At 46.2% G+C, this 23802-nt stretch overlaps 1 protein-coding gene across 1 annotated transcript in view; it reads right to left on the bottom strand.

Annotated features, from left to right (window-relative positions):
• Positions 1–2416: 2416 nt before the first annotated feature.
• The window catches only part of GMDS (GDP-mannose 4,6-dehydratase), a 646070-nt gene continuing 624684 nt past the window's right edge, over positions 2417–23802 (bottom strand). The window contains exons 10-11 of the mRNA XM_046640490.1: positions 3089–3157; positions 2417–2818 (exon numbers count right to left, since the gene is read on the bottom strand). Of these exons, the coding sequence (XP_046496446.1) occupies positions 2756–2818; positions 3089–3157 (132 nt within the window). The 3' untranslated portion in view covers positions 2417–2755. The remainder of the gene's footprint in view (positions 2819–3088; positions 3158–23802) is intronic.

The raw sequence follows: 23802 nt of genomic DNA, 5'->3' as shown, positions 1-23802 counted from the left end.
AGATGAAGAGGAGCCTGAAGCAATATCTGCACTAGTTTACTGGCACACAGTCCTGAGGCCTGAAGTCGCGTTTCGAAGGAGCCCTCTTGCTGGGGCATTCTCTGTGGAAGCACTTCGGTCCTTCGCTTCCAGGCCCTGCAGCCTGCTGCCTGCCTTCCTCCCCAAACGGCTGCAGAGGGGCCACAGGTCTGTCATGCAGGTCGGAGCTGCTGTATTTCCTTACAGAAAAAGGGCAGCAGACACAGCCCACCACAGAGACTGGCAGGCAGGTCTGATGACAAGTGACGTGGCTGGGTGGCCCAGGAATCCATGCACCTTGTTGCTCATCTGGGGCACAAATGTGCGATTTGACTGTTTTGCTCTTATATTTGAGTGTTCTGAAAGTTTAACTTTCTTAATTTTTACTTAAAATATCTTTTACGTTTTTTTTTAATCACACCTAAAATGAATAGCCAAAGATGGCAGAGCAGGAAAAAAAGGGAAAATTAATTCACTGAAATTGAGTTGAGATTTAAGATAGAAGAAACCCTTTAATAAGAATTGCCTTGAAGGATGTCCAAATGAAATTCACAGCACAGGAATACTCAAGCAAACCTGTTCTCTTTTTCTCTTTTTCAATACACACAGGCCGGGAAGCCGACTGCCCATCCTCCTGTCCCCCAGTTGAGGGCACGGGAATAGAGAGAAGATTGCAACCAAAATACTTTCTTAGTTTCCTTCAAAAACTGATGCTCCAGCCCATTTTGAGAAGAATCGTTTAACATTATGGCTCCAGTGGAGTCCCGTTAAACCCCTGCCTCGAATCTCTCCTGGTCCTTTCTGAGGTGCTTATTATGGCTTTCTGCTACCAAGCCACAAAATGCTGAATTAAATGGGGCCACTGCAAGCCTGAAGCTTCCTTGAATGGCCTCCAAGCCTGGGTGTGGGATTAGGTGGAGGGTTCGGGGGTCAGAGGAGGAGAAGGGTGCCTGTCCATCAGGGTCAAGGCTGAAGGGAATGTGTGTGAATGTGTTGATTTGTGAGATTTGTGAGAGTATGTTTGTGACAGCAGATTTGAGTTGTGTTTACAAGTGTTTGTGAGTGTGTGTGTGTGACAGTGTATGAGATGGCATATTTGTAGGTGTGTATTTGTGAGTGTTTGGATGTGTGTATTTGAGTCTGTGTGTATGTATTTGTGAGTGTATGTGTGTTTGCCCCCCAACCCGCCTAGTCCTGGAGGCCCAGCCTTCCAGGGACCATCTGTTTCCAATTAGCAGCATCCCGATTGGGAGAAGGCCTGTCCGGGGCAGCTTCTGAGAACAGGGTGGGCTGGCTAAGGCCGCCCAGTTCTGCTCCACCGAAGCCGAGGCTGCATGGCCAGCATGCTTTCACAGCAACTTGGGCAGCCACACAAAGAGCCCTCTTTCTACCGCCAGCCGTTGGAGCCTGGGTCCTCCCTCAGATCATAAACCTGCCGGTGAAGACATCAGAAATAGTTCACCCGCGCTCACATGAACATGTGCAAAGGCTGGAATTCCATTTGCTATAAAGTTTCATTTTATTTTCCTTGGAGGGGAGTGCGGGGGAGAAGAGCCCTGACCTAATTTGTTCTAGGGGAGAATACTGTGTTTCACGCAGAGGGACGCACCTCTACACAAATCCCTGCTTGCTGCTCGTGAGTTCCATACGTCTGTGTATACCTGCCTTGAGCTGTGCAGATACACCGTACATGGCTCAGCAGCACACACCTGCCTGCAAAGCCAGGCCACCTCGATGATGCACTCAATGCAGCCAGACGGGTGGGGCTCAGACCTCTTTATTATAATTTCTAATTAACCCTGATGTAGTTCAAGTGCACAGTGTCTGGCATTTATTAGGCACTTAATATAAACTGGTTGAATAACTAAATCAAAATTAGATTTAAAAGTGATCTAGTAGTGAGAAAAGGCTGGAAGTAAATACTGTGTGTAAGCTCTAGACCACAGGACAGGCAGAGGCTCAGAGACCTGGGTGACCCAGGGGCTTTGGTGTTTCACATTCCAACAACATTCACTTACTGTCAAGTTTCTTCTAACCCCTCTCTATTTCTCAAGCCTTCTTCTGAGATGTTAGGAGCCCCGTGGGTTCTAATTATAGTCAGCAGATACTGGAGGGGGTGTGAATGCCCACTTTCTGCAGAACTGGGTTTCCAGATCTGCCATAGAGTGGCTTATTGTCACCAGGAGGGGAAAGAAATGTCCCTGGCAGAGACTTAGGAGGACCCTTCAGCAAGGCCAGGCTCAGGCCTGGCAAGGGTCTGCCAGTAGGGGCTCTCTGAAAAGGGAAGGGGGCCTGAAGGAGGTTATTGCACTCCAGGGCATGGACTTGGTGTTTTTGTTTTGGGGCCCTCATAGCTGCTTTTATAACTTGGAGAAAACATCCACATTGACTCTGTTAATGCTGGTTCATAGAAAGGCCATTTTTAATAAGAAAAGAGAAAAACCATTTGAAAGCCCCACAATTTGAGTTGTCTGATGACATAATTATGAGTAAGGTGAATATGTGATCAAAACATCTTGATCTCAGAAAACCATTCAGAAGAGGCCTCGACAAAAGGAAACTGGGCCGAACCCCAGAGTGCCACGTCCCGGCTGCTACAAACCTCGGCCGCCCGGATCTTGCTGGAGGGAGAGGGGGCGAGGTTCGCAGGGCACCGGCGGGATTCGCCTCCCTCCCAGCATCACACCTGCAGCCCTGCACCGGCAGGCTTCACGCGGGGACCACGGGCCGGCGGCACTCAGGCGTTGGGGTTGTTCCTCATGAGCTCCACGTCGGCATCCACCATCTCCCTCACCAGCTCCTGGGACCGGAGACATGGGGTGGGCGGTGAAGGAGGAGTCTCTGCCCCTCTCTGCTGGTGACACTCCCACCCCTGTGTGGGCCCTGGAGAGGCCTCGGCATCCCCCCTCCGCCCTGCCTGCTCGTCGCCCGGCTTTGGGCACCTCGGGCGCCGGGCGGGCGGGGCCTGGAGCTGCTGCCCAGGTGCCCACCGCCCTGCCTGGCCCGGCCCCTCCCGCTGGTCCGCCCGGCCCGGCCGGCAGCTGCCATGCCACCACAGAAAGACACTTACATCAAAAGCGACCCGGGGCTTCCAGTTCAGCTTCTGTTTCGCTTTGGTGCAATCTCCTTGCAGAAAGTCCTGCGGAGTAGAGAGGAAGATAAAGCAGACGTGGGTCGGGGTGCGGGGTCCCGAGTCGCGGGGACCCCCACTCTCGCTGCTGTGGGTGCACGGGGCTCCCCGTCTCCCTCTTTTGGTCCCCGCCGGGCATGTTGGGTCCTGGCTCCGGAGCCGTCAATCTTGGGAAGGTCGCATTTCAGAACGCTCTGCACAGGCCAGTGAGGACCAAGACCGCGATCCCGATCCCGTCCCCAACTCGCCCAGCCACCTCCTCCCATCCACCCCGCCCTCCACAGCGTCCCATGGACGCTTAATGGCTTTGCTTTTTTTTTTTTTAAGTACATTAAGTTGTCAGGGACGCTTCTGTGAGAACTGTTTCGAATTGCCGCACTTCTCAGGCAAGAGGAGAAGCGAGTAAGTCACCGGCGCCCCTGCCCGCCCCAGCTCCTCGCCCGGGCAGGGCGGCCGCCGCGCCGCCTCTGCCCGGCGCCGCCAGCCCCGGGGGCGCGTCCGGGGGCCCGCTCTCGGCGCGAGGAGCCGGGTCTAGCTCCAGGCCCGCAGCCGGCGCAGTTCTTCCTGGGCGGCGGCTGGAGCTTTTCCGACCCAGGGCAGAGACAGGCCGTCCACGGTGCCATCCGCACACCTACATGCTCCTGAAACGAAACTGAAGTCTCCCCACGCAGTCCTCCCCGCGCCGTTCAGTGGGCTGCACAGAGGGTTTCCTCTCCTACTGTCCCAGTCCATGCCCAGAATGCGCCGCTCTCGACCCACTTGCTGCATCTCACACCCACTAGTGAGCAAGCAGCCGTGTGAAAGCGCTGCTCTGAAGAGCAGGCCCGCGCTCCCCGCCCGCCCGCACGAACGAGCCCCCAGCCCTCTGGCGGGCTGGGCTGCCAGCCGTTTGACCCGGAGTCTCTTAACCCATCGACAGGGCCTTATCAGAATACAGAAAAGGACCCAGTGACTCCGGTGGAGCCTGCTGCTCAGCTTTAGCAATTCAGGGAGGGAACTGAGAACACACGGGGGCTTTGGGAGAGTTTCCATCCATTTAAGAGACCTCTTTGGAAGGAAAACTGGCTAAAAGAAAACTACGGGAGAATAAATTAATCCTGCATCTCAGCCCTCACTCACCAATTTCTTATTACAGCTCTCTGAAAACTGATTTAGAAGAAAACTGAGGTGAGAATTTCAAGATGTTTTGCAAAAAAAAAAAAAAAAAGAGGAAGGGAGGAAGAAGGAAGGAAGAAAAAGGAAAGAAAAATACTTTGAAATAGACTATTTTGGGGGTGAGATAAACATTGTCCATATACTAATGTATTCATCAAATAGTCCCCAAGATAAACGTCATCAAAACAGAAGAATGTGGAGGCAATGTGAAAACAGCCCATCTCTAAACACTATATCCCATTAAGACACTATTTTAGCTCCGTACAATATTAAAGAACAACCTGAAACCAGTAACATCAAGTAAAAGTAACAGATAATCAGGCTGCAGGTGAAAGCCTTCCTCACGAATCTTCTTCAGATGGCCTGAAAGGTGGCAGGCATAGGCAGCGAGTTCACTGTAGACTCAGGATGAGAACCGAGTGAGGGCCTGGGCAGGCCCTGCTCTGCACGGTAGCCTCCGTGCCGCGCTTCACTGCTAAGCTTCCAGACCAAAGGGTGCTGGATGCTATTCCGAACGTCTGCACTGCTTGCCTGAAAGTGTCCTCTGACAGAGTACACTCGACAACTCTCGTTCTCAATCAGCCACCATGACTTTCCAGGTTTGAATAAATCCAGCTCCCAAAGGCTGTGCATGTCACAATACACTGAAGTACTGACTTCCTCTCCAGAGTGTTAATAATAGTAAAACAAGTTATTTCTCCTGGCCCTAAAAGTCCATATACAGATTCTTCTGTAAAAGTAGAATACAAAAATTAATAATCAGCAATTAACACAATGCTAGTGGAGCTGGAAACTAATTATTTCTCTTTCCTTTCCCTAAATAAGCTTGTATATACTTCTACAATAATACTTCTATTTTAGTAGAAGAATCACACAAAGATATTCATCGTTTCCCCAGAGGGAACTGTGAAATGTGGCGTCCTGAGCGACACAGCCCTCTCATTTCTATGGCCGTTACACAGCCTGAAGAAACACGGTGATTGTCTAATCACATAACACTTGCTGTAAATCAACCGGCACTGCAGAGGATGCAATTCCTGGCTTTGAACTTATGGTTAGCAAAACCCTAAAACCCAGCTTGGCTTCAAATGATCTCAGTAGGCTTGGGAAAGGGAGCTTTGTATTGTAATTATGTTTCCTGTATTTTTCTACAAGTAGCTCATAATATAAAAACAACTAGGGAACTACAATTAAGGAATAAGAAAAATGCTTTTCAAAAGCTTAGAAACAGACATTGCTACCATACGCTGTAAAAGTATTTCATTGAAACCAGAGACGCACCCAGTTAAACTTCCCAATTTAGTTTTGAGCCCAACTCCTACATTCCAGTCTAGCAGCTTACTTGAACCTTCTGCCAAGGCTCTGTCTCCCTGAAATTTAATTAGACCAGGAGACCTTGTGAAGGAAAAGGATGAGGTTCCCTCAAAACAAAGCAGTGGCTCTCTGCTAGGCCAGCTGCTACTGAGCGAACATCTAGAGGAGTCCTCACACCGCGCCCCCGTCCGCTTTCGGGGAAGAGTAAGGGCACCCCAGCTTGTTCTACACTTTACTCCTCCTGAAGGACGTCCTCGCTTCCCCCGTTGTGTCCTTTAGAGGAAAGATGCAGTAAACGGTTTAGTTGGCATGGTTTGGGGCACACGTGTAATTAGATGGTGGTGTGGGGACGACTTGGCATGGGAGTGCACAGGCTCTGCAGTAACAGCAAGGACGTGGAAAGGTTTCTGTAAGCAAGGCTTCTGCTGGCCTTCAGAGGGATGAGGCCGTGGGAGCTGTGTCCCACAGGGACCTCAGGAACTGCTCTGCGCACAGGACTGTGTGGAGCAGGGGTGGGGGGAGTGGGGCCACAGTATATTTTGCTTTCACATTTCACTAGGCCCCTCCACTAGGGTGTGATCTGCTCCTAAGGACGGAGAGAAGAGAGTTCATCTGCTTTGCTCTTTTCTTTTGTGACAGTTCCATTCCTTCCTTGTTTATAAGCTTAGAGCTATAGTATGACAATGGGGGCCAAAGCTGAATTAAAGAGCTGATTACATGTACAGTTTCCAAAACGGACTTTGTGTACTGGGTGGTCTGGAACGTTTCTTTAAAAAAGAGACAGTAAAGCTCTGAGAAAAATTTAAAGCATTTCTCTGTGAATATGACATTTCCTGAACTCTGGCTTCTGGTGTCTTCACCGTTTCCATTGCTGTTCCTTAGGTGAGCTATACGGTTTCAACATGTGATTTATTATTGTCAAATTCAATTAGGTTTAGCTGAGCATTTTATAGCAGCAAAGCAGCATGTGCACAGAGAACATGTACATGTCCAGATGCCTAGAGCTCCCCTCATTTTTCTCGAACGCCCTGACTACCGCCGACTCATTTGGCCTCTCGGAGCTGTCTTCTAACTGCTCTGTCCAGGCAGAGACCCTCCAGTCCCAATGCCAATGGTCAGAACAGCACGCAGCACACAGGAGGAGGGTATGTTTTGCTGCAGCAATTTTTCAGGCTTTCCTGGCTTATGTGCTTGTTATAGTGAACTGATAAAGAGCCAGACCAAATCCTGGAAAAGTCATTAAGCCAGTTCCTGAGGCCACAGTAGTTAACATGAAATCCAGAAAAGTAGAGACCATTATCTTTTCTCTAACTATAGTTCCCCTTCCTCAAATCTCCTAGGTACCTTTTCATCTCCATCGAGATAACGGTACATCTTTAAATTATACTGGTTCATTGTCTTTCCTTCCCCGAATCTTATTTTATTTTGGTAATTATTTAACACGTTCAATCCCTCTGATGGCCGCCCACCTCCCCTAAAAGCATTGTGGGGATGCTCTTAGACAGATTGTATCCCATATCTTTTCAAAGTTCACAGTCTCATTTCTTTTTCGACCTCTTTCACTGAGGTTGCATTGGGAAAATTTTAATATTCATTTCAAATTATTTGTTGGATACCATGTTTCCTCAACAGGTCTGCTTGTAAGGTTTACAAAGGACATCTGTTTAGGTGGAGAAATATATTAAGAGTATGAGCTCTTTTGGGAGGATGTTGTTAAATTTCTAATGTGCATATTGAAAGAAATTGACTCTTGAGTGCTATAAATAAGCAGAAGATGTATAGATAGGGCATGTTAATAAGGAAAACCAAGACTGAAAACTCTGGTTAAACATCTTCAAGAATGTAAGATATGGAGCCGTGAGTGGCACTCAATATTCAGTTCTTTCCTTCCACTTTTCTTAAAAAAGCCAAATTGAGAAATAACTCAGGTTCCAGGGGAATACAAGAATGCCAATGATTCTGGTGCTTGATCTAACTTTATGCTAATGGAGAGTGAGCAGGAAAGCTTTACTCTTGGGGAAATGCTTCTTTTTAGAAAGGCAGAACTGCTAAAAAAAACAAAAAATAAAACAAACTTCAGTAAAACAGAAAAAGCTTTAAAGTTGCACAGAATATCCCAGCCAAGATTCAAGATATTCAGCTAAGAGTCAGTAAAATTGAAAAAAACAAAAATGAAGCCTGAAAGTTCCCCCAGAAAGTCTGCAGTATAGCCTGTCTTTTATCTGGCAGTTTAAACTCTTATATGCTCACAAATATATTCTTTGATTTAAGCGTTTCCAAAGAGGGAGCGAATCTCAGAGCAGTAAAAAGTGCAATGGCTTAAAAAACGGTCATGAACATTTCCCCTCTCTCTTCCTTTTTACTGTTGTATATCAGCACAAATTGAAGCTGAAGCCAGGTCTCTCCTTTAATGACAAGGGGTGATAAGAGACAAGAAGAAAACAGCGGGCGTCTCGTCTGCTCAGGAAGCTGGACTCAGTGGGACTGTCCATCAGCAGGGCTGACAGAGCGCCGGCCGAGCCCAAACAATGCCTGGGCTCAACCGCAGGGAAATTGAGTCAGTCAGCACCGGCTCACAGGAGCATAATGACAGCGGAGATAAAGCGGTAAAGGGAGTGAAACAGAGTGAGCGGGCCCTGCACTGCGTCTCTGTCCTCATTCCCCAGGCAGAGGCTGCTGGGAGGCAACTGGAATGGGGCACCGCACATGGACCCTGGACTGAAACCCCAGCCAAGCCCTGACACCGTCATCACTGTCACCTCTGCTGGTGGCCTCGCACACGAGCCCCCTTAGTTAGGACTCGGGATGTGCCATCCCGACCTCCTGGATGGTGCCTAAGGGGGTCTCAAGGATCCTGTGACCCATCACTGATCCCATTTTTCTGGGCTAGGGACCACTTATTTTCGACTGGTAGAATTTGTCATTTGGAATCAGCAGCTATTAAGAGCTCCTAAACAAAGGGAAAGAAATACATCCAGCTACATATACGCCCCAGACACTAATGAAAATGTCTACCTAGCATGGTAGAGCTTTCCTGGAAAGTGAATGAGGACACTGTCTTCCCTGTGCGTCCCCTTGTAAATAAAGCCTAAGGTGGTTAAAAAGAAGAACTTACTTTATAAAGGGAGAATCCAATTGATTGCATTTATAGTGCAACCTACATATAGATGCATCTTTTTTCATTTTTATTTTTAAAATATGGTTCACATAAAAAGAGAAATTTAGTTAGGCAAAAAGAGCTCCGTAAGACACACAGACAACACAATTATGTAAGGGAAACACAGGACTTACACACGTTAATTTCCTTCTAAATAGAGTTTTGAAAAATATTTTGGATGAAGTCCTTTCAGGCAGCCATGTTTGAAGCATGTAGGGCCAAGGACAGTGGTCCATTCTCCTTTTGGAATGGACACGCATACTCCATACAACTTCTGCCACGCTGAAGCCAGCTTCTTTCCCTGGCCATGAGCTGCTTCTCAGAAGCCGTGCCGGTAGCTTTTGGGGAGCTATCTATTCGTAGGTGGGTATTTAATAGGTTGTTTTAAATAAAATACGCAAGTAAGGTTTTGAAGATGTGGTCTTGCATCACACACTTTATGAGGGACTATATCTTTCTGTACCTGTTCTACCTCAATAATTGTAATCACAGGGTGAATTTTTCTTGTTAGCTTTATTTCTGGATCCCTGTGCGTACAGGAGTATCATCCCCGGGAAAGCGAGATTAAGCACTGTGGCCAGAGCCCTCCTGATTCTGACTTCTTCACTGATCTTCGCTCTAACCAGCAGGTCCGGGGGCTGACTCACAGCTGTCACACAGGGACAGTTAATGAAAGGGAGATAAGGCTGTTAGTGACCTCAGCATTCCAGGCTTTCAAGCCAGCACCACCTTCATCGGAAATTACTGGTTACTGTTAATAACTGGACCTAGGGTGTTAGATTCACCCATGCTAGTAAGAGGTGACACAAACCCCCAGAAGGAGATAAAGCACCTTTAAGTGGACTGATTAAAGATTGCTGTGACCTAATCGGCAAGCGGCACTCTGGAGCACGAGGCCAGGCTGCTTTTCTTTTGCCACTTAGTACTTTCCACCCTCACAGCACTTTACATACATCAGCTAAGTAAACCTCCGGACGTTCAAAATGCAGCTCAGGAGATTTTGTATCTGTCTCAGTGACTCTTGCCTGGGGATGAAAGCACCGCACCGGGTGTCTGTGTGGTGGCAGCCCAGCTCTGTCGCTCGGCCTCTCTTCAGCCTGTACTCAGAGGGAATGCACCGTCTCATCCTGGGAGGCTGACTCAGGACACAGGTGACCCCTAATCGAACACAGTGAAGGCGAGTTTCCCTAAGCTTGTTCGTTTAGAAATCTACTGCACCCCTAAGAAATATAGCCCCTGCCCTGCTTTGAACATTAGTACGTAGAATATTGTAAATAATATGAATGCCTCCATAATACAGATGGGATATTTTTTCCTTTGGAGTTTTTCTCAACTTGCATACTACATTAGGTCACTCAAAGTCAAGTAACCTCACTTCAATAATTTTTCCTTCCTCCCTCCCTCCTCTCCTTCCTCCCTCCCTTCTTCTCTCCCTTCTATCCATCCATCTATCCTTCTCTCTAACCAAAATAGAAATGACATGACAGCATCATGCAAATGTACAGTCATATGGTCACTCAAACATTTGTTCCCTCAGTAACTTTTTTGTTGTTGTTGTTGAGGAAGATTGGCCCTGAGCTAACATCTATTGCCAATCTTCCTCTTTTTTTTTTTTTCTCCCCAAAGCCCCAGTAATATAGTTGTACATTGTAGTTGTAAGTCATTCTAGTTCTGCTATGTGGGACACCGCCTCAGCATGGCTTGAAGAGTGGTGCCGTGTCTGCACCCAGGATTCAAACTGGTGAACCCGGGCAGCTGAAGTGGAGCACGCAAACTTAACCAGTCGGCCACAGAGCCAGCCTCCCTCAGTAACTTCCCAAGAAACTCTAAGACTAACCAAGCAACTGACCACATAAAAATTCTTGCTTTTTGGTTGTTTCTCTGGGGACTTTATATTTGAGGAAATTTTAAGACAACTACTGTGACATTTTTGAGTAATGTTTTGAGAGGCGTGGAGAAAAGATAAGTATTAAGGTGAATCATGAATCTGTAGGTCTTCTGTGATTTTATTTATCATTCGTTTGGTCTCCTATTATCATGGTTACTAGAGAGACTGACTTGGCTATTAGGTGTCTATACTACAGGCTTACCTGGCATTCTATCTTTTGTATCTCCATGAGGAAAAGAATCCTATGCTTGAACCATCTATAGAGATATTTTAACCAAATAACTTGATTAATGTCACAAAGTCATCTCGTGGTAGAATTTTGGACTAGAAGCCAGGATTCCTGGTTCTTAGTCCAGCACGTACAACGCTCAGTAGGACAAACCCCCCAGGAAAGTACTGTAAACAATATATTTTATGCTCCATTAATTTGAGTGGCAAAGAGATCTCTAAATAATAAAGATGATATCAACACATGGGAGTATCAACACACTCTAATGCTGAAAGAAAGAGACAGACAGAGAAGAGTATTTGCTGAATGATTCAATGGACATGAAGTTCTAGAACAGGCAATCTAATTGATGGTGATAGAAATGAGACCAGTGGTTATAAAGGAAGAGGACTGACAGAGAAGTCGCCTGAAGGAACATTTGGGTGACGTTCTTTGTATCGATAGGAGTGTAGGGGTCTTACGCGTATGCATCTGCAAAGTGGGCCAAACTATATAGTTAAGATCTGTGCATTTCGCTGTATATAAATTATATCTCAATAATAAAAGATTCTTAGACACCAACAACACAGACACGTCGCTAGAGAGACCTGGCCTGCATATTGTGGCTCAACCACTTGGCTGTGTGACCTTGGGTGGCAAGTTTCTTAACATTTTGGAATCTCAGGTTTTAAATCTGTAAAATGAGGAAAACATCACCTATCTTGCAGAGTTGCTTGAGAATTCAAGGTTATACCTGGAAAGTAGGGAGCACTATTTCCAATTCATTGTCCAGACTTTCTGGGAAGGCCGGCTACTGTTGCTTTTATCATTAAGGTGTAGGGAAAGCTATTAATTTCTTGCAGTAACAACATGGATGAAAATGTAGTCTTTTCAAGTGGGTTGTCTTGCAGTTTTTCTTTCATACTTATGTGTTACTTTTACCCTGCACCCCATCCCAACTTATATTTTAGGTCATCATTTTTTGAAGAATTGTAACCAGAGTATATAGGATTTGGTATTCTGCTTTTCCCCAGTTATGGTAATCATTTCTCATGCTCTTGACTGCTCACTGCCAAACATTTACTGCATCAGACACTGGGGAACCAGCCGTGGCCAAGACAAGGCCGTGGCCACAAGCTTACCTTCCAGGAAGGGGACAGTCAAGAGCACGAGAGATGTGAATAGGACCCTTTCAGCCACTGGGGATTTTAGGCAGAAGACTGAAGAGGAAGTGGGCTTGGCAAAGAGTGGAAGGCTGGGTGAGGAAGGACTTCCTAGAGCAGTGACATTTGATCAGAGATTTGAAGCATAAAAAAAAAACCAGTCACATGAAGACGTGGGGTAGGAGGGTCTCTCGGGGACACCGCAAGTGCAAAGGCCCTAGGGAGCAGCACACTCGGTCTGAGGAGCAGAGAGAAGACACTGAGTCTGGACAGGGTGAGCGAGGGGGACTGGAGCCCAGGACAAGGTTGGAGAAGTAAAAAAGCATCAGATCACATCTGGCCTCCTGGGTAATCCCTATCTTGGGCCCAGGCTGTTCCCAGCAAAGCCACATTATCACAAGAATTTATTCTCTAGTCACTGACTGTCCTTTGGAGTATCTACAGTGGGTAGGCCACACTTATAAAGCTGGCTAACTCAACTTGATGTAACTCAGAAGTCTGGTTTTCTGAGGTCAATGTAACTTTTTAAGTAAGTATGGGACTGACTTACAGCTACATGTTTTAAAAGGGTGGATGAGTTATTTTTGCCTAGCCTGCTCCAACTCTAATGCACAACCCTTTCCCTCCTAAAAACGCTTTGATGTGTTTGGGCCACCCAACAGAGAAGCATCTGGCCACCCTGGAAGGGATTAGGTCTGGGCTACTGCAGCTGAGAGTCAGGACTATGCTCAGCTAACTCTGTAGGTCACAGGGCCCTCCTGGGGCCAGAAGGCAGGGGCCTGGCCTGTTGCGCTGGCACCGCTGGAGTGTGAGGTGGAAGAGCTATCCCTCTTCTGCCCAAAGGAGGACACATTCAACCTCCTGAGGGCTCCTGAGGTGAGGCCCCACCCTTTGCTTCCTCCTGCATGAGCAGAATCCTGGCTGGAGAGAAACCACGGACTCCCCTTCTTTTCCACCAGCACTCTAGAGAATGCGGCATAGCACTGAAACGGCTTGAGTTTAAAAATTTTTTTTACCAAATTTTGTGTGTGTGTGTTGTGTAAAGGTCCACTCATCTACAGAGAAAGAACCTGTTTTACTTTAAAATTTATAGTCCTTTATCAGCCTACTACACAAAGTATGGAGTTTGGATTTTGTTCTGAGCCACTAGAGGGTTTTAAGCACTGTAGGCATCTGCTCTGCTGGCCATTTTCAGACATCACTGAGGGAGGGCGCTGTGCTGGAGATTCCAGAGGGGCTGGAGTAGGAGAGGAGACCAGCTGAGACAGCGGCTATGGGTGTGGTGAGAGATGGTGCGGCCTGGACTAGAGGGGTAGTGGTGAGAACACGGGGGTGGAAAGAAGCGGATGAACTGGGGGCCTATTTTGGAGGTAGAGCAGAAAGAGGACTTGCTGACGGACTGGATGTGGGGGTGAGACAAACAGAATTCACAGAGAACTCCTAGGATTTGGGCTTGAATGAGAACCTTCTTCTTGTTTTCAAAGACAGTGTATGGATTGACAATGCTACCAGCAAAGTAGGAGTGTGACATTTTATCACAACTTCACTGGCATTAGATATTATCTCCTTTTCAAGGAAACCTCTCATTGTCATGCTTATGAAACAGACTCTTTCAAAAGATTGCTTTTGTAAAGTCACCTACAATCTCTTCTATCCTTCCATGGAATGCACTGTCTTGCTTTGAATCTTGATTTGATGCCAAAGCCTCTTGGCTGAGGAACCCTGGTGAACTCAGAGGAAGGAGCTCGGTTCCCCTAGGCCCCACTGTGCTCGTGTGAAACGCAGGCCGGGGGAGGCAGCTCACCCTCTTCAGCGACCCTCGCTAGCAGACAGCTTCAGCTGTGCCTTAGGACAGGAGAGCAAAGGGTTAAGTCAAACTGTGTCCACTGTGCCCTACCAACACGTCCTGCTTTTAATCTGTGGCTGGTGGCAAGAGGAAGTCCGAGAGGTGGCCTTTCACATGACATCATAAAAGCCTGATTTATCGCCAGCCACCAAACATCTAGAAAATCATAACATCCTTTCAGGAAAATGCAGTGGAAAATAATCAGGTTGACTTTGATGAAAGCTTTGGTGGGGACTCCAAGTGTGACACTCTGCACAGTAACCCTTGGCAGGTGCTCTGTTTGTGCTCAGAGCGGCCTTCACTGACAAGGCAGAGAGTCTGAGCTGCAGGGCTGCCCACGTGGGAGCGTGGCTTTAATGTCCACAGATAATACCAGAGTTTGGTTCACACTTTGCCAGCTTGCCTAAAATAACTCTTCAGTGTATGTGAAAATTCTTTGGAAATGATAGCTGTATCCAAATGTGAGGAATTATTGATTACAGAAATATAAAAGTCACACCCTTGTTACACAATGCACCACCATACTAGCAATGCCAAGCCATAACTTCCTGTACTGGATCAACTGACTTGTTCTTCTCTGCTGTTTCCTAGCACCGTCTTTAGGACACTACTCTTCAGGTAGAACCACTGTGGTATTATTCTTAATAACTAAGGGGCTAAGAGATGACAAAGAATAGACATTCCAAAATGTCAGAGGAAATAAAGGGATGAATTCCTCATGCCACAAGGAATTGGTCCCAGGAATGTTTGCATCTCTACTCATTTCTTTCGCTCAGCAATTTGATAAAACCACCAAGCAGGAACCTTGTCTTCTTTGATGTACATCATGTGCTCTGCAAATAAACACAGGAAAGAGGGACAAAGGCAGACTAGAGTCTTGGATGGTTCTAGAATTCTGGCCACACCAATTTTACAGAAGCCTGCTGGCAAAGAAAATAAGCCTAACTTTGCAAAGCGACGCCAACTCTGAAGGTCCTGGGATTCTTGAGTTTGAGGGAAGAGAGGTGTTCTAAAGAGCGAGCCAGGACTGACAAAGGGCTAGTCTGGGTTGGAAGGCAGGCAAAAATGAAGACTTGGATTCAGTTCAAAGTTACTTTCACTTTGTTTTACTGCTACCCCTCAAGTGTATATAGTACAAAGACTATTCACAGGATCAAAGACTCATGTGAACAGACACAACCCCATCAAGGTTCCTGAAAGGTTGGTGCTCAGTCCAGCCCCTGTAAACAGACGAACTTTCAGGTTGGAGGAGTTCACAGCCTGGGCCCTGACACAGTCAACCTAGGAGAGGGGCCCCCTACTGCACATAAGGCAGCCTTAACCACACCACTCTTACATCCTTCCAAGTGTGCTTTCCTAACTGAAAGAGCCTGTTCATGCCTGATCCCCCCAGGATTCTGTACAGGGAACAGGAATGACCTGGCCGGGGGAGCAGAGAAGAGAGGTGAGGCCTAGCTCTGGCCCTGCCACATGAGTCCTGTAACCTGAGTTTGCTCATCCGTAAATGAGCGCATGGTTGGACTAGAAAAATTTTAAGGTCCCTTTTCTAAGCTACTGCTTGCCACTCTGCTGGGCCTGCTGGTGCCTGCACAGCATTATGTGCCTTGCATCAACGCCTTCCGGATCCTGCATTGCATCTCCTTGCCTAATGACTTCTCAGCGTTTCATGGCGGCTGTGGCAGCAGAAGTAGCAGCACTCAAGTTCTGCACCAGCTGGGTCTCAGTCTGGCTCAGCCTCAGCACTGAACTTGGAGTCCTTCCCCTGAGTAAAGTTGGGGGACTTAGCACACAGTCAGGTGGCAGAGGGTGGTGAGAGGCCTTTCCTGGCCGGGCCCACTGTACCTCTGCCCAGTGAGGCTGGACATATGCTTCCTGGGTGGCTCCGTGCAGAGGGCAGTAGTCAGGAGTGAGTGACCGGAAGGTGGAGGTGTGGTTTTCGTGGTGATATGTGACACAAGGCCCTGAGTGAACTAGTGCTTCAAACGTCCCCAAGACAGCACCCCTGGACACTTGGGGAACTATTACATACAACCAGCAGACTCCCTGAGGCTGTAAAGTGGATGCTTGTGGTACCTTATTGCCCTGGGCTACGCACGTCACTGAGGCACTTGCATGATAAATAAATATAGTCATGCATCACTTAATGACAGATACACCTTCCGAGAAATGCATCGTTAGGCAATTTCGTCGTGCGAACATCAAAGCGTGCACTTACACAAACCCAGATGGTGCAGCCTACTACACACCCAGGCTCTGTGGTACAGCCTGCTGCTCCTAGGTACAAACCCGCACAACGTGTTACTGTACTGAATACTGTAGGCAACTAACACAGTGGTAAGTACTATGTATCTACAGACAGAAAAGGTACAGTAAAAGTATGGTATAAAAGATAAAAAACGGCACATGTATAGGGCACTTACCACGAATGGAGCCTGCAGGCCCAGAAGTTGCTGTGGGTGAGTCAGTGAGTGATGAGTGAATGTGAAGGCCTGGGACATCACCGGACACTTCTGTGACTTTATAAACACTGTACACTTAGGCTACACTAAATCTCTAAGAAAAATTTCCTTTCTTCAATAATAAATTAACCTTCGCTTACAGCAATGTTTTTACTTTATAAACTTTTAATTTTTTTTTAACTTTTTGACTCTTTTTTAATAACGCTTAACTTAAAAAACAAATTCATAGTGAGGCCAGCCTCATGGCCGAGTGGTTAAGTTTGCATGCTCCGCTTCAGTGGCCCAGGGTTCGCAGGTTCGGATCCTGGGCATGGACTTACACATCGCTCATCTAGCCATGCTGTGGCGGCATCCCACATAGAAGAACTAGAATGAATTATAACCAGGATATACAACTGTGTACTGGGGCTTTAGGGAGGAAAAAAAAAAGAGGAACATTGGCAACAGATGTTAGCTAAGGGCCAATCTTCCTCACCAAAAAACGGAAAAACAAATACATTGTATAGCTTACAGAACTATTTTCTTTCTTTATGTCCTTATTCTATAAGCTTTTTTCTATTTTTAAATTTTTTATTTGTTTTTACTTTTTAAACTTTTTTTGTTAAAAACTAAGACACAAACACACACATTAGCCTAGGCGTACGTGGGTCAGGACTGTCAATATCACTGCCTTCCACCTCCACATCTTGTCCCACTGGAAGGTCCCACTGGAAGGGCAGTAACACTCATGGAGCTGTCATCTCCTTCTGTAACAACGCCTGCTTCTGGAACGCCTCCTGAAGGACCTGCCTGAGGTTCTTCTTGAGGAGGGGTCGCTCTCTTCAGAAATATGTCCATGGTGGTTTGCTTGGTTTACTTCTTTTTTCTTTTTTAGTTTTATTGAGAAATAATTGACATACATCACTGCATAAGTTTAAGGTGTACAGCATGATGGTTTGATTTACATACATTGTGATGACCACAATAGGTTCAGCTAACACTCATCTTCTCATGTAGATACAATAAAAAGAAAAGAAAGAAGAAAAGCATAAAGAAAAAAATTCTCCTTGTGATAAGAACTCAGGATTTACTCTCTTAACAACTTTCCTATCTATCATACAGCAGTGTTAGCTATGGTCATCATGGTGTACGTTACATCCCTAGTACTTATTTATCTTTCTTTTTCTTCAGTTATTTTATTGAGATCACAACATTGCGTAATTTTGGGTGTACATTATTATTTATCAATTTCTGTATAGACTTCATCGTGCTTACCACTAGTAGTCTAATTTTTGTCACTGTACATATGTGCCCCTTTACCCCTTTCATTCACTCCCAGCCCTCTTCCCCTCTGATAACCATGAATCTGTTCTCTTTTTTCCATGTATTTGTTTATCTTCTACGTATGAGTGATATCATGCAGTATTTTGTTTTTCTCTGTCTGCTTATTTCACTTAACATCATAACCTCAAGAACCATCTATGTTGTTGCAAATGGGACGATTTTGTCTTTTTCATGGCTGAGTGGTATTCCATTGTGTGTATATAGCGCATCTTCTTTATCCAGTCATTGGTAGAAGGGCTCTTGGGTTGCTTCCACGTCTTGGCGGTTTGTTTCTTTTTTTCATCATAGATTTGCTTGTAAGCAGATAATGTACTATGAACATTACTCTCTATTAGTAAAAACCTTTTGGTGTTGGGGTCCATGTTTTCAAACTTTTTAAGGAGCTTGGTGAGGTCTACAAAAGCTTTTGCTAAACCCTTCACTGTGAATATTCTTGGGGGCTCTTCTTCCTTTTCTTCTCCCGCAGTTTCCTTTCTCTTGCCTCTTCTTCAGCTATGTGTTCCTGTTCCAGCTCCAACAACTCCTCATTAGTCAGTTCCTCAGGAACCACCTCTGGGAGCTCCTCAGTGTCATCTTTATCCACACCCAGGTTACAGTTGTTTGCCATCTCAACCACAGCCTTGTTGATTTTTACAACCTCCTCATCCTTGGCAAATCCTTCGAAGTCACAGACAAACCTCTTGAGTCTCTTCTTCCAGATGCCCTTCATATGCTCCTTGGTGGCATCTCCCCAAGCCCAAGCAAGGTTCTTGATGCAGGCATAGATACTGTAATCCTCCCAGAGTTGACCCATTGTCTTCTCAGTGTCTTCCTCAGTTGCAGCAATAGCCAGGGCGAAGGTCCTCCTCAGGTAGAGCTGCGATAACTCCTTGCTACATGGGTTGGATCAAAGAGGTGGTGTTTGGAGAGACAAACACTGCTCTGATATTGAGATGAAGATCATCAATAAAAGGAGGATGGCCAGGAGCATTATTAACAATAAGCAAAATCTTGAAAGGAATGTTATTCTCCAAACAGTACTTCTCCATTTCACTGGCACAGCAATTCAGGAGGGCATCTTGGAAGAGGAGCTGGGTCATGCATGACTCCTTAGTGCTTCTGTAGTTCACTGGCAGTGTGTGCTGACTGACATGCTTGAAGGCCCTGGGGTGCTCACTGTGCTAGATCACAAAGGGTCTCAATTTGTAGCCTGCAACACTGCCCCCAGGCAAGACTATTATCTTGTCCTTAAAAGCCTTTAAACCTGGGGGGCCCGCCCTGGGGGCCAAGTGGTTAAGTTTGTGTACTCCACTTTGGCAGCCCAGGGTTTTACCAGTTTAGATCCTGGGCATGGACACGGCACTGCTCATTGGGCCATGCTGAGGTGGCGTCCCACATAGCAGAGCCAGAGGGACCTACAACTAGAATATACAACTATGTTCTGGGGGGCTTTGGGGAGAAGAAGAAGAAGAAAAAAAAGAAGATTGGCAACAGATGTTAGCTCACGTGCCAATCTTCAGGAAAAAAAGTCTTGAAACCTGGCATTGACTTGGCCTCCTTATGGATGAAAGTCCTTTCAGGCATCCATTTCCAGAATAGGGAGCTTTCATCCATATTGAATATTTGCTCTGGAAAGTAATTTCCTTCCACAATCAGCTTATCTAGAGTTTCCAAAAATTCTGCAGCTGCCTTCACATCAGCACTTGCAGACTCACCACTCACTTTCACATTACGTAATGAATAATGATTCTTGAATCGTTTAAACCACCCGGAGCTAGCAGTGAATTCAACATCGTAGTCAGATCCAGCCTTTTCCTTCAACATTGCAAACAAACTTTTTGTTCTGGCCGTGATCATCATGCTGCTGAGAGGGATACACTTCTGTGCTTGGTCTTCAGTCCAGGTCATCAGAAGTTTCTCCATGTCTGATACAGGCCCCTCTCGAATTTTTGTTAGTCTCTTTGCCTTCAATGAAGCAGATCCTTTAACAGCTTCCATCATTTTGTTCTTGGTCTTCAGGATTGTAGCTATGGTGGAATGGGACATGCCCGACTGGTAAGTAAGAACCACTTCTGATTTTCTACCTTTGTAGTCCTTAATCCCTTTTAATTTCATTTCCAGGTCAATCACTCAACGTAGCCTCTTACTGGCAACATTAGCAGTGGATTTTGTATGCTTAGGGGCCATGATGAACAAAACAGCACAAGATTAAATCAAGTACAAGAGAAATGATTCAATCAAGAGACGCCATAAACAGGAGATACATGAGGCTGCTGCTGATGTAATATGGCACACTGTTATAAACTTTTTTTATAAGTAGAAAGAGTACTCTCTAAAATAATGATAAAATGTATAGTATAGTAAATACATAAACCAGTAACATAGTCGTTTATTATCCTTATCAAGTATTATGTACGATATATAATTGGATGTGCTATACTTGTATAGGACTGGTAGCACAGTAGGTTTGTTGACACTAGCATCACCACAAACACATGAGTACTATGTGGTGCTATGATGCTCTGATGTCGCTAGGTGACAGGCATTTCTCAGCTCCATTATAATCTCATGGGGCCACCATTGTATATGTGGTCCAGCACTGACTGAAATGTTGTTATGTAGCACATGACTGTAATGGTGAAAGTGGGGAAACAAATTTCCCACTGATGCAAATCATAATCAAATGGACTGATCTACTGGAGATAGTTGCTGGTCAGGAAGCCTCGACCAGGGGCTCGTAAGCAAGGCTCCCTCTGCAGCGGCGCAGTGCGCCACCTCCGCTCCCCACCCCGGCTGTTGTTCAGGACTAGTATGTGACAGGGCTCCCGGCTGTCATTCACTCCAGAGGTCAGTAAAGCCTCTGCGCCCAATGACTAGCTTAGGGGTGGGGGAATGGGGGATCCCATAGAGCTGGCAGTAACAACATCTATTTATTGGGCCCTTCTTGTGCTATATGCTAAACACTTTACGTACTTCCTACTGTTTAACCTAACATTTCTATGCAGTACGTAAGGAAAGTGGGGCTCTGGTAAAATAAGTAACTTGCCCAGTGTCACTCTGTGGTGGAGCCTGGATTCAAACCAGGTTTGTCTCACTCTAAAGACTAGATAATGAGCCCATTTATCTAGACTCCCTCCCTCAGAGTCTTCTCCCCGTAGTCAGTGGGCTGACAGTTGATGAGAACAATATGCCAAGCTGTGTGTGCCCATCAAGTAGACTCTTGATGAGGATGAAGTTGTACCCCAGAAAAGAAGAACTTGTTAAAGACATAATAGAAGGAGAATGTGCTTTTACTTTCTAGAGGTCCAGAAACACTGAACCTATTGGTTAGACTACTTGTGTAGATTATAGATTAGAGCAGACAGAGGAGTGGAAATCTAAGAGTCAGAAAGAAAAAAGGGGCATGTCAAGAGATCCCAGGTTGAAATAAGTACATGGCTGTTTATGTCAAAGCAGCACGCTGTGAGGAAGTTTGATGCAGCCTTGAATTTTAAAGCAAAAATGAATTCATTGGTTTTTTCCAGCTGGAGGTGAAGATTTTATAGAGGAAACCATGGCTGAAGATAAAGTATCTTCTTTTGGTTCATACGAACAATGTATTTTTCTCAAAACTAACTATCAATTCCTCAAGAACCATCAGGAATGGTCACGATAATGGACTTCATATTTATGAGTAGCTGAAACACAGACCAGTGGGCCATCTGCCCATGGAAAGAGCCTTTCCTGTCTATGCCCCCTTGACACGCCTAGGCCATGAGACTCTCAGTGGACTTTGTCTGGCAGAACCAGGCTTTGGGGTGAATTCTTCTAGGAACTACTGCTTTCTAAGACTGCAAGGAATACTAAGAAATGTCTGATGTACAAACTCTGTGAGTTTGTGAAACTTCCAAAGGACCTTTGCTCAGTATCTGACCTATCAGAACACCCTTTTCTATGAAAAGACTTTAACTCATGGAATTCAAAAGAGTTTTCTGGTCTTACTTATGCCACCACCATGACCACTACTAGCAGAAATACAACTATCCCTCAGGGTGCATGTCTTTTCAGTTTCAGGGTCTGGAGAGCAAAGAAGACCACTGTTGAATCCAGATAGGAGTAGAGAGAGCCTGGGTATTGAAAGACTTTATCCAAATCTACCTAGTTCTTGAGCTTGGATAGTGAGAGTGCAGAAAGAAAGGGATACTTCTAATTATCACCATCAGGGTAACAGTAGTAATGACAATAATAGTTATCACAAAAACAAGAGCTGTGTAGTACTTTACTATTTAAAAAGGACTTCCAATCTATTTTCTCCTGTTTCCTGGCAACATTCAGTCATTCATGTGCTCAAAAGCCATAATCACGTGGTTCTCAAGAAGCTCAAGGTCCAACAGTGGAGACTGACAAGCAAGTGGCAATGTCTGAGGCGTGCCACAGAGCAGGGTAAGTGACAGAGAGCAGGTGAACAGAGGAGGTCAGAATGAGGCCTGAGATTGACGAGGAACATGAGAAGGGGAGAATGAGCTTTGTGGTGGGCCTTAAAAGTGCCCTGTGCTAAGCATGTCACTGAGGCACCTACATAAACAAATAATGTGAGGACTTGTCTAAGATTTCCCCCTGGGAAAAGTGCTAGGGTTAAGCTACCTTCAGACTGGGACAGAGGAGGGGTCTGCAGCCCAGCAGGGACCCAGGGACTCAGAAATACTTCCCAGAGAAGACAGTCTCTGAGCTGGGTGGTAGGAAGGCAAGGAGCAAGGGTAAAGACAGTCTAGGGGTAGGAACAGGAGCTGAAGGGTACAAAGGTGCCACAGAATCTTCCGGGCATTGCATTTTGCTATGGCTGGGGGTGTGGGGGAGCGGACTTCTCCCCAGAGGCTGGGTGTGGACGCCAGGCGCACAGCATCCAGCGCTGGTTTAGTGTGAAATTTGGAGCTGGGCCTAAGCTGAATCCCAGTTCTGTCACTGACATCTGGATGATCTGAACCTTGTCGGGCCTCAGTTTCATCATTTATAAACCTGTCAAATTATACCTACCAATGATAAAGATTAGAGCTAAGTGCTTAGAACAATGCCTGATCTTGAGTAGGTACTCAAGAAATGGCAGCTCCTGTCAGCATATCACATCCGGCTCCATCAGGGCCTAGAGGACCAAGCAAGGTCCTTTAGATGGACATTCAAGGCCTCTGTACTAGTTACTGCCCAACATTCCCCTACAGAAACCCCTAATTCTAGTAATCTGCAGCCCCCTTTTGTCATACTGTTAGTTCCCTCTAGCCTGGAATATTCTTGTTCCTCCTCTTCACTTGTTTAAAACATACCCTTCTGAAAGCACATGGGGGTTGGGGCCAGGGAGACTTATGCTGAAATTCTAGATTCACCGTTTGCTAGATGAGTCTCAGTTTCCTTATTTGTGCCACAGTTGGAGTTGTGGTGGGGATATGAAGTGTCGAGTGCTTGTCACGTTAGGCGCCCCCTGGGATGTCCTCTGTCCTCTCCTAACTGTGACCAGCTGAGGGAGTATGCCCTATTCGTCAGACCCCGCAGCCCTCCTTCCGTTTGGCCCTGTCCTCTCTGCTCGGAAGCCACGCTCTTCAGGGCACAGCAGCAAGCTTTTCTGTTGAAATCTGGCTAGCTTAGCATTTTAATCTACCCCGAAATCATCAGTTTTAGAATTCTTATTCTGGTCTGCCTGAAATTTTTGGTTTTGTGAGGGAGAAAATGAATTTTTCCTCTTAAACCTTCAAAATACTGCCCTCTCCTAAGATTAAGGCCAACTAGGCCTTGTCCTCTAGGCTGGAGAAGTGAGTTTCATGGTGACCATAATCTTGAGTTATAAATGGTGAGTGTTTATTCTCCTTAGGAATAGAAACACAGGCCAATGTTTTGACTTTATAACACCTGCCTCCACCATCTGTTTGGAGCCTGTGTGTGCAGACGTAGGGGCCGGCTGTGCTGGTGCCGTCAGGAGGTGGAGGAGCGGGCAAGGACTGTCTCTCAGAGTCCTGTGGCAGGTCAGTGGGCTCAGCGGTGCTCAGGGCAGGGTCTCTGACCCTCACGCCCACCAGGAACAGCTGGCAACCCACGAGCCCTGCCCTTTCTCCTCACATAGACCTCTTCCTCACTCTGAGAGTTCTCTTATTTTTCTGCTGTTTAATTTTTTTCCTGTCTCAAAATACCTGCTTA

Source organism: Equus quagga, chromosome 15 (assembly GCF_021613505.1).
Source record: "Equus quagga isolate Etosha38 chromosome 15, UCLA_HA_Equagga_1.0, whole genome shotgun sequence".
Taxonomy (NCBI): domain Eukaryota; kingdom Metazoa; phylum Chordata; class Mammalia; order Perissodactyla; family Equidae; genus Equus; species Equus quagga.
Note: the sequence above shows the minus strand (reverse complement) of the source record. Positions and strands in the feature narration are given on the sequence as shown.